Raw genomic sequence first — 10,202 nt, 5'->3', positions numbered from 1 at the left:
AACGCTATACGGTTGTTTACCAATTTCCTTGGTTTAATTTTCTGGGTCGTATCAAGTAGTAAGATCTCAGTTTGGATCACTGAACTAAATTGAGTTTCCACTTCAATCGAAAATTTTAAAAATGGAGGACATCGGTAAAGTCCTTTTTTTTGTTCTGTTTTTTCATCTAATCAATAGATTATTTTTAGACTTTTTAACTGATTTATTCGAGGAGAATTCAGAAAAGGAACTTCTAAAGTGCATGGATATCCATATCATAAATGGTAGGACATGAATTTTAATCTAAAAGTTTACCCATTAACTAATCATTGTTTTATTTATGTATCTAGATTGTTTGGCTCAAGTCCGCAGAGCCCCACTGCTCATCTGCAGTGTTTGCTATGTGTGTTTTTGGAGGACCCGGCCTTTCAAAATCACACTCTTAGATGCTCTACCACACCAAGAGAAGATAACTACATAAAGAGAACCTGCAAGGATGTCAACCAAAAGCTACGCGAGGCAACAAAGGATCAGCTTGCCTGCAGGTTCTGGAAATCTGTTTACCTAAAGTTCGCACTGGAGTTAGAAAGAAGACCAATTGTCGGTAAGTTGAATTTCAGTTTCAAATCTCCACCAGTTATTTAATATGATTTTTCTTGTGTATGTTACAGACAGTGATCTTGATGAATTATGGGAAAACAATTACGATGGCGTTATGCTCAAATGTCGCGACATTTTCTCTCGGGTTGCTGATTTTCAGATGGGAAGTTTATAGGAATGTCGGTAAATATGATTTTCCATATATAAATATATATATATGTTTATCTGAATGTATATATTTGTAGTATTAATAATACTGTTGATTAGAAGTTGTCGCTTGGATCGTGTCCTCAATGGTCACGCTTTTTATACGCCACAATGGCCACATGGATCGTGTTATCGTCTAATTTAACGGAAAGTAAAAATTATATGTTCTTTTTATTCCTTATACATTTTAATTACGGTCAATGGAGTGGGAGATGTCACCTGGGAAAAAGAAGAAAATCTAGAAGAAAGTGTTTAATTCAAATTCTTACCTTCATGTTTACAGTTTTTCTATCAACGATGTATTCCTTTCTGTGTGTATAATACTGAAAAATGTGATTGCTAAATTACAATTATAATCGAGCATTACGGAGTACGAACTAGAAATAGTGCCATTGCGTTTCTTTCTGTTTATGGCTCTTTACACCATTATAGCCGTTATCAGTCTTGTGTTAAACCTGAAAGAAGCTTTGCAAATAAAAGAATCTCAGTATTCATTTATTTGCTTCATCATGATTTTTTTAATTGTTGGTCAGTATGACAAGACACGGTTTTTTATTGGATGGGTCGGTTTCTTTTCTGAACATGGAGCTAACTATTACACAATTGTACCGGCAGCGAATATCGTGAAAAAGAAATCTTTACTCTAAATTTCTTTACAAAAAACTCAAATCACTACATTCACAGGGCAAATATTACATTTCGATTTAGACTGCTCGAACTTGAACTCTTTCAAAACACCCCAATTGCCTTTTCCAACTCACATCACAACTTTACATCATGTATACCCTGTTTCACTACATGTTTAACTCGTAAGTAATTTTAGTTAAAATTCCAATGTCTTTAAAGTAAGTCATAGACATAATCGAATTGATCTTATTATATTTTAGGTAGAGTAAAATTTGAAGGGTTTGGAATTGGTCGATGTGATGTCCAAAATACGGGCCCCACCTTACCGGCCCGATCCGCAAATGATGGGGGTTTTAATTATGATTAGACGGGATGATATCACCGATCGATTTTCCGGTCGTGTGTCTGTACCGGAGGGATTGACATGGCGAGATATACAAACAAAACAAAAAAAAAAGTTATACTTAAGTTTCTTCTGTTACTTAACTAGGGATGCTCTAAGCTGTTTCAATTTGTCCTTTTAATTTTTCTCAAGTTTTTCCGAAAATTCAATCTTCTGGCTGGGCAGTGCCAGTAGTATTGATATCACCATTGGTCTGATCTTTATGGATAGCATTGACCCAAATCCCGACATCCCGACTACTACGTACTCATTGGTCGGTTGCGTCATTCGAGTCTCAAGCGTTACTCGATGTTTCAAATTTTTCAAATTTCTTTGCATGCTTGTGTAACTGTTAGTATTAATACAGGTAAAAGAGGAAATGGAAAAATCATCGAAGAACATAATAAAGGAGTCTAAAGATGACAAATAAAAGCCTTTGATTTGTCCAGGTCTATCTGATTATAGAAAAAGTATACTTTTTTCTCAGCATAGATTTTATAAACTTAAATATTTTTTATCGCATGATCTTATAAATACTGTATAACTGTGAGCAATCACTTTAAAGGAATTCAAAGATTAAGGAATTACCTCATTGCATTTCTCTCTTGAATAAACCCAAACTTAATCTAATTATTTTTAAAACCTTTCCAAAAAAGATTTTGAATTTATAAAATACTGGTCCATTCTGTCCATATTTTATTGCTTGGAAAATATTTTGAATGAAGTTAGACTGAAGTCTTTTAAGAACAACATATATTGTGTACTTGCTTGATCAAAGATTCAAGACCAACTGCACTATTCATTCTCTAAGAAGAAAGGGGCAAAGTTGCCAAGTCATAATAATGCTTAAATCAAATTGAGCGTTTAAATTTGGATTGAGCTTTGTTTATGCGACGTTGCCTTGTATACAACAGTACAAATTCCGTCGTTTTCTCTGCCGTTCTCTTTTCTTGTGTTCGGCGCTATTTATGTTTAGGCAATTAATAACCATTTATGTAAGGTACCACAGAGAGCAGGATCTTATAAATTGAACAAAACCTAGACGAAGCTCAAGTCAACCACGCAAGGCGGAGAAAACTTTTTCGTATAAAAACCTTAACGTCATTTATTTTGTGTTCCATAGCTAGGAGGCTCTTAGTACGACAAACCCTATACGACGCCTAGGACGACCACGCAAGGGAGTTAGACTCTCTTTACTCTGTTGGAAACATCTAATAGGTTAGGGTAGGCTAGATGCTGCATTGCCAGATAAGACGTCATCATAGAGAGCTTGGTTCGTTAAGTGACAACGCAAATCAGGGTTTCTGTACTTTTATTTTGTTTATGTTCAAGAATCTTCTGTAATGCCGTGGTAAGACGAACAAAAAAAAGCGAAAAAGAGTTTCATCCTCCTTTGTAAGAATTTTACCGTGTATGGCGCCTTTATATTTTGATTTACAAATAACGCATTCTACTCCTTTCATCCAGTCTTGCCGTTCGCTCAAACTTTTTGAGCTGTGCGCCGCACCTCCCAAACTAGTTTAAGCTGTGCGCCCGCACCCCTCAAACTAGTTTGGGAGGTGCGGCGCACAAGGTTTTACGCTCATTGAACCGCTCATTTCGCCATGACATCTAGCGGTAAAAATTACACCTCTTGGTGAAATGACAGAATAGTGTCTTTGTATATAATAAGAGATCAGGTGGAAATCAATATGATTCAAATCAGTTTTTTACGCTGATTCTCATAGTCTTTTTAATTTATTTTTAAAATTATTATTTCCCCAAGTAATCTCTCTTCATAGTTGAAATAAACTCCCCCCCACTTTATAACGCACCCCCCTCCATTTTTGGTGGAAGAAGTGACCTTCATCCAAATCCCCCTTTTCGTGTTCCCCCATTAGACCCTTAGGGCAAAAGAGGGTTGAAGGCAGCACGGTGAGAGAGGGGGAAGAGGCAATCAGAGGCATGGTCGCGCTGATTGGCTGATATCGTTTGAGCGGATGTTGAGCGTTCACAGCTCAAACTTTTTTGTGCGGCGCACCTCCCAAGCTCAAACTTAGTTGAGCTGTGCGCCGCTCAAAAGTTTGAGCTTGGGAGGTGCGCCGCACAAACTTTGAGCCGCTCGTTGCAAGACTGCTTTCATCGCAGGCACTAAAAGCACTGACATAAAAGGTAGCAAAATTTTACGCGCGCCTTATAACCTCTTATTGGTGGAAAGAGATGGCCACGTTACATTCGACAATGCTTATTGGGTAAAACGCCGTGCTTTTACGCGTTGTCACTTAACGAACCCCATGTAACGGTAATTTTAGAGGTTTTCAGCCCAACCAAACTATAAACGTTCTTTTGTCGGAAATAAAAATGTCATCTTTTAGTGTCACTTTTTAGCGACACTGAAATTCAGTTGGAAATCTCCCCAGCCTGTCCGACATATATTATTATACTAGAGAAAGCATTTGAAATTAATTAATTTTTTTTTTGTGCTTTCTTATTGGATTATAGTTGAACATAGTTTTCCAGGTTCCATGATGCATAAAATATGATTTCTTAATAAAATTGACTTGAAAATCCCCCACGCTGTCCAGAATGGAAGCATATAAGTTTACATTTTTGCACTTTCATCATTCTTCAAATCATAAACATGTATTTTGTCCAATAACTACCAATAATAAATAAATAACAACAAATAACAGCCACTGGGTGTTGTCCGGCTCGCTCAATGTCCGTTCTAGATGAAGATGAGCTGGCGATTTTTAAAGAATGACATGGTAAATAGTTATCGAATTTGCCCAAAGACATTGAAGAGTGCCCGCGAGAAGCCTGGTGATCTTCCTCTTCTCCAGCAACCAACACACCGTGACTTGTCGGATTTGTTGTTGGGGGAACTGATGGATTTGCAGGCAGTAGTTACTGCAATGGGTGAGCAGGTAACGTCACGGACAAACTCACGGTTAGATTTTCCTTTTGGCAAACGTGAAGGAGGAGGATAATGGGGTGGAATGACGATCACTGTGGCCAACATATCAGTTTCCGTCATTTCGGAAATATCATCATCATCATCATCGAGAATAAAAACCGCTGGGTGTTGTCCGGCTAGCTGTACTTCATCAACGTACAATTCCACTTCTTTTTTTATACTCATGATATTTTTTCTTTCTAAGGTGTTTAGTGTCATTTGCGGCAAATACAAAAATTTCGCCGCAATACTGACAAAAAATCAGGTTGTTTGCTTTCCTATCACAACCCTTATTTTCGAAATTTTTGATACTTTGAATGGAGGATTGTTGTTATAAGTCAATTCTTGATTTTTATCTTTTAATTGATCAACAAGGTCCTGACGGTTTTGTCGCAATTCCGCAATCTTTTCTAGCAATTGCTTCTTCCTTTTGGTGGCAGCAATTTCGGTACACTTCGCGAAGAGGACGCACATAGGAAAAAAATCCTCATCTGTGCCCACTAGGTAGTCGAAAAAATCCCTGTTTTGGGCATTCGCCAATGAAATTTCAGCTTCTTCAAATCCATCAAATACAGATAATTCCAATGAAAAAATTCCATATGGAGTGCAATGTTGAATTGCTAACATACGTTGTCTGAGAATAAAAATTGAATAATCTTTCTCAAAGATGTTTCTTGAATAGATCAACAATATTTGTTGGAAGTGTCTGAACTGGTGTTCTTCACAGCATTCCTTTAAATAGTCATTTTTCAACAATCTTCATTGTCTTTCTATTAAACTAATTTCTGTTACACATTCTTGATTAGGTTCAGCAAACCGTATCTGCTGAAAGAGGCACAAATTTTACCATACTGGCATTTGTAAATGCGGCTTGTGGTTCTGTGCCCCCAGTATTCATCTTCCCAAGAAAAAAAGTACTGCCAGTAATGTTTGAAAAAGGGCCTTCTGTTTGATATTTTTGTAATTCTTAATTAATATGGTGACTCCATATTGAATAATTAAATCTTAGTATTTTGGTTACTCTTTATTGTATATGGTGACTCCATATAATTAACTCTACATGTATATAAAATGTTACCCTAAATAAATTTTTTTTACTACAATTTTTATCCGTGATTACAAATATATATATAGCTCTACGATGCATAGAGAGAATCGTGACTCCCAAAGAGGAAGGGAACAACAAAAAAAGACGTACTTTAGCATTTCACTGCCATGGGGCATAGACGTCCTTGGGAACAGTAAAAAAGAGGTGACTGTAAAAAAGGGTTGAAAAAAAGGGGGAAGAGGTTGCCCTTACCGGAAAACCTTGGCCGAACCAGGACAGAGGAGAAAACAAACAAAAGGGAAATATAACAACAAACAAACCGAGGGAAAATAAAGAGGAGAAACAAGAGGGGAGAACAAACCAAAAGGAAAGATGAACTTATCCCCTTAGGCCAGAGCTGCCTTTCAAAAACATGGAGAAATTTTGAGAAACGTATTTGGACACGAGAAAAGTAGTCAACACTTAAATATTGCACATATTTAAGTGTTTTTCAGTACTTCATGTCGAATTCTGAATTGCTGTTGTGTTCAACACATGCATTCTTGTTTGGGGGTTGAGAAACTTCTTGAATAAGCGTAACAGAATTCCAAAAACCAAAAGTACAGTTAGTAATAATTAAAAATAACTAGTATTTTTTATTATTAAAAAATCGACCTCAACGATTTGCACATTTGCACCAAGTTTAAGTTTACCACGCAGTATTATTAGTCCAGACAGAAAGCAGAAAAGTGAATAAAAAACTTCTTCGGTCAAAATTCCGTCGATAACCAAACGTTAGAAAATCGCGTAGCATTATTTCGTTTCCAATTTGATCCTTTTGAAAACAGCGAAGAGTTGCACACTTCTAAAACGCAATTAAATAGTTTTAATCCTGTTTTAATTTAAAATTTCAGTCATGTTACCATCTGGAAAATTATTCTTTTTTTAGTAAATACGTCCACAATTTTGGAAATGGTAAAACTAAAAGTTTGTACTTATCGTTTCCCTTACACACTCAACCTCTTCAAAAAAACACACTTTGACTACCACTTCCTATATTTCAATAAAATTTAAACAATTGTTATATAACACTTAAAATTTACGGTATAATACGTAATCGATGCAATTATCTCAGCAAACAAAGCCATCTTCTTTACACATTTTAGGCTGCTCTCCAAGATATTGGGAAATAAAAAAATTGTGACATTCGATAACGTATTCGCAAACACAAAGAATTTCCATCAGGGCTTTGATCTCTATTTCTTTAGACTCTTGGAACTTTTTCCCAACAAAATTTAATAATAAGCAATTACTATGATTAATTAAAAACAGTAATCATAGTAAATCAATATAATCACATCAATAAAAAGTTTCCAGAAAATAGTAACCGGAGTATTGATAGAACAACACACATATTGATGCCGAGGCCCCATCCCTTCTGGCTATTCCGCATTCTCGATAATATGCATCAATTGAGCTAGGCATAATAAATAATAATTTTTTTTACGAAAATATGATAAATGTGTTTGTTGAACCCTTACAAAAAAAACAGCTAGTTTCCAGCTTGTCTTAGCTTGACAATTTGGACCGCCAAGCTTGCAATTAGCTGATAAAGTTTAGGCTAAAAATGGACGATATTATCCTTCCATTTATAAACTGATTTTTAGTTGTTGAGGGTCAGCTTAAAATAAGCTTAATTATTTTAGCTTTTTTCAAGCTTAGTTAATTCAACCAATAACTAGGTGATAAAATTTAGCTTGGAATAAACCGATTTTAGTTAACTTGTTTTTGTCAGTTAACTTGAGGCGGGGGTCGGGCAAATAAAACAAAATAAACATGTTAAAATTTTGAGTTGAATTCGACTTTGTATTTCAAAACACGACACATAATGTTAGGCATAATCACGCGCTCTAACGAACAGACATAAACATTACTCACACAACTAAGAGTAGACAAGCAGGCCGACAGACAGGCCTGTAGGGCTGTAGAATTTTTCAAAATGTGTCCCAAATCCAGAACATGCTCCTTCATTTCTGTAGAAATGTTTTTGAATTTTACTGTGTAGTTCCATGTTTTCCTTATTAAAAAAAAAATAATTAGTCTTACAATTATTGAATGCGTGACAAAAAGTAAAATAGTATTAGCCTATACTTTGTCCAATTCTGCATAAGTTCTTTTCTTTGAAGGTTGAGGTTGTGACTGTGATATATCAGTTATAACACCATCATCACCACAATTCTCGTCTTCATCATCAAGGGTATAACCAGCAGGTCTTGGAACCATTGTTGGATAACAAAGGGAACGCTTTACCTTTGAAGAAAGCCTTGTTTTAGTCTGATCAATATTTTCCATGATAGCTCTGTCTCTTTCCAATGCAATTTTGGAAACATCATCTAAACATAACGGAATAAAAACAAATGAAAGTTTGGAATAAATGAGAGTAAAATGTAAATGTAGATATTTATCGTACCACAGTGAAGGAGAATGAAGCCAGTCTTCATTATCAATTTACTTCCATCACAATTCTCTGGAATTGAATAATCGGTGAAATCATAAGGGGTTTTATTATCATCCTCACTAGTCCATCTATGAAAAATTTTATCGTTAGAATAAACAGATACAAGTTTAATACAAAACAAGAACTATAGAATAACCTGAATACGATGACCTTTTTACTATGGATCCATGAATCCAACAAAGAGATGCAGTAGATCAAATCCATGTTATCTAGACTAAGTTTAGGCTTGAAGAAACTGCACATTGTAGTGATGATAAGGCTCTCATCAGTACACTTAATAAGAATGACTGGGGAATTGACTGTTGACTTTGCCATTCCATCATACAAAAATGAAAATTCCTTTCAGAGTGTAAAATAATCAAAGCTAATATACAATGCTTGCATTAACTCAGCTATAAAATGGTTTCAGAAAGCCATTGCCTCTCCAAAAAAAGGCTATAGGCTGTGCAATATATGATATAACAATTTAAAAAAGTCAAAACTTACTTTTTATCTGCAACTGCAAGATAGAAAACGAGAGCACATTCAGAGTGACGATCTGAACATTTCAGTGCAGACGAGATTATTTACGCGGGAAATAATAAGCCACTGCAGCTCTTTTTTTTACAATGTTGCCGGGTAATATTTTTCGTCTGTAATATCGTCTGTAATATACACAATATCCCAACACGCATACAATTTGAAAGAATGATCTAAAACAAAAAATAATTTGTATCATTTTGCCATGATTTGGTTGGTACAAAAATAGGTTCTTACATTGTTCCTCCTAGTAATTTGGTATTGGTGGTGACAGCCATGGCATAAACCCAAACAATAACAAACACTTCTGCAAATTCTGGCCCACCATCGTGATCAGTACTATCACTTCTTCCCTGTAGCAATCTGCATACAAGTGATTATTCAGTGCTCAATTGCATCATGAGAGATTGATTGGCTTACGTTAAATCTGATTACAACTTACTACAATGCCATAAATGTGCACAAAATAAATGGTCCCCACAAGTCCCCTGCATAGGAAGTTACATTTATTTACTGTAGTTAAAATCTATTTGGACAGACTCACATTCTGTTAATAAAGAAGTTTGTTGACGAGGGTAAAGTAAATGAAAGAACTTGTTCCTACAGCCTTGAGATCACGTACCTGATAAGAATTGAATGTTATCATACAGTATAATTTCTAATAAGGTAAATTAACTTTACTATTGTCAGGCGGATTGGTTCATCTAAAGTATTGAATTCGGGCTTTCCTTCACCATTTGTAGGTTTAGAAATGGAAGGGATGCTGTCCATTTTCCCGCTGACATAGACCAAGTAATCTTCATTCTGAACGTTACATGGTTAAGACTCATTGAGCTAAATTAACTTTTTTACACAAATTGCTTACCGATGGTGAAGAAAACGGTGGAAGAGCGTTAAATTCCTCCATTTCACTTGCCACGTCTATAGATTTTCAATGCAACGTATAGGCTCTTGTCGCTGTCAAAATATTCAGCTGATTGACTAACGTAGCAGACGACTCTCTTATAAAGCGACTCAAGGGCTAGATCGAGTATGGCCCCACGTCACCAAAATGTTTAGTTGTGTTTGCTCATTTGAAAACAGCAGAAAAGTTTTATCCACTTTATAGTATTTTTAAATTCAAGTGTCTTAATTTTTTTTAAATGAGGGATTAGAGAAATTTCTCTAAGGAAGGCTCATCATAATCAGCAGCGGCAACTTCAACCGAGGTCTGGCGGGTTCAATTTTTTTCAAAACGGAGACCTGTAAATAAGCTGTAATGTGATAGCTTAGATATAGCTTTAAAAAGACAGGTCGAATAAAGCTAGGGGTTCTAAGCATAGCTTTAGCTTGAAGCAAGCTATTCGGAGGTAGGCTAAAACAGTTTACCTTATCCAGCATATAAATACTAGCTTAGATATAGCTTTAA

General features: G+C 35.7%; 1 protein-coding gene and 1 pseudogene across 2 annotated transcripts; both read right to left on the bottom strand.

The window, feature by feature from the left end:
• Window positions 1-7,608: 7,608 nt before the first annotated feature.
• On the bottom strand, window positions 7,609-8,895 carry LOC124204079. 2 transcript variants are annotated; one of them, XM_046601092.1, is made up of 5 exons: window positions 8,762-8,895; window positions 8,412-8,614; window positions 8,228-8,343; window positions 7,909-8,150; window positions 7,609-7,834 (listed from the first exon to the last, which is right to left on the bottom strand). In XM_046601092.1, the coding sequence occupies exons 2-5, from the start codon at window positions 8,588-8,590 to the stop codon at window positions 7,700-7,702; spliced, it is 672 nt and encodes a 223-aa protein (XP_046457048.1). In that variant the 5' UTR covers window positions 8,591-8,614; window positions 8,762-8,895; the 3' UTR covers window positions 7,609-7,699. The 2 variants fall into 2 exon arrangements, with proteins under 2 accessions (XP_046457048.1, XP_046457056.1); XM_046601100.1 differs by having other exon boundaries at window positions 8,412-8,581.
• A 117-nt stretch (window positions 8,896-9,012) lies between these two features.
• LOC124204092 lies at window positions 9,013-9,850 on the bottom strand (annotated as a pseudogene).
• Between the last annotated feature and the right edge of the window lie 352 nt (window positions 9,851-10,202).

The sequence above is a fragment of the Daphnia pulex genome, chromosome 2, assembly GCF_021134715.1.
Source record: "Daphnia pulex isolate KAP4 chromosome 2, ASM2113471v1".
Lineage (NCBI taxonomy): Eukaryota > Metazoa > Arthropoda > Branchiopoda > Diplostraca > Daphniidae > Daphnia > Daphnia pulex.
The sequence above is the reverse complement of the archived record's forward strand: the minus strand, read 5'-3'. Positions and strand labels throughout refer to the sequence as shown.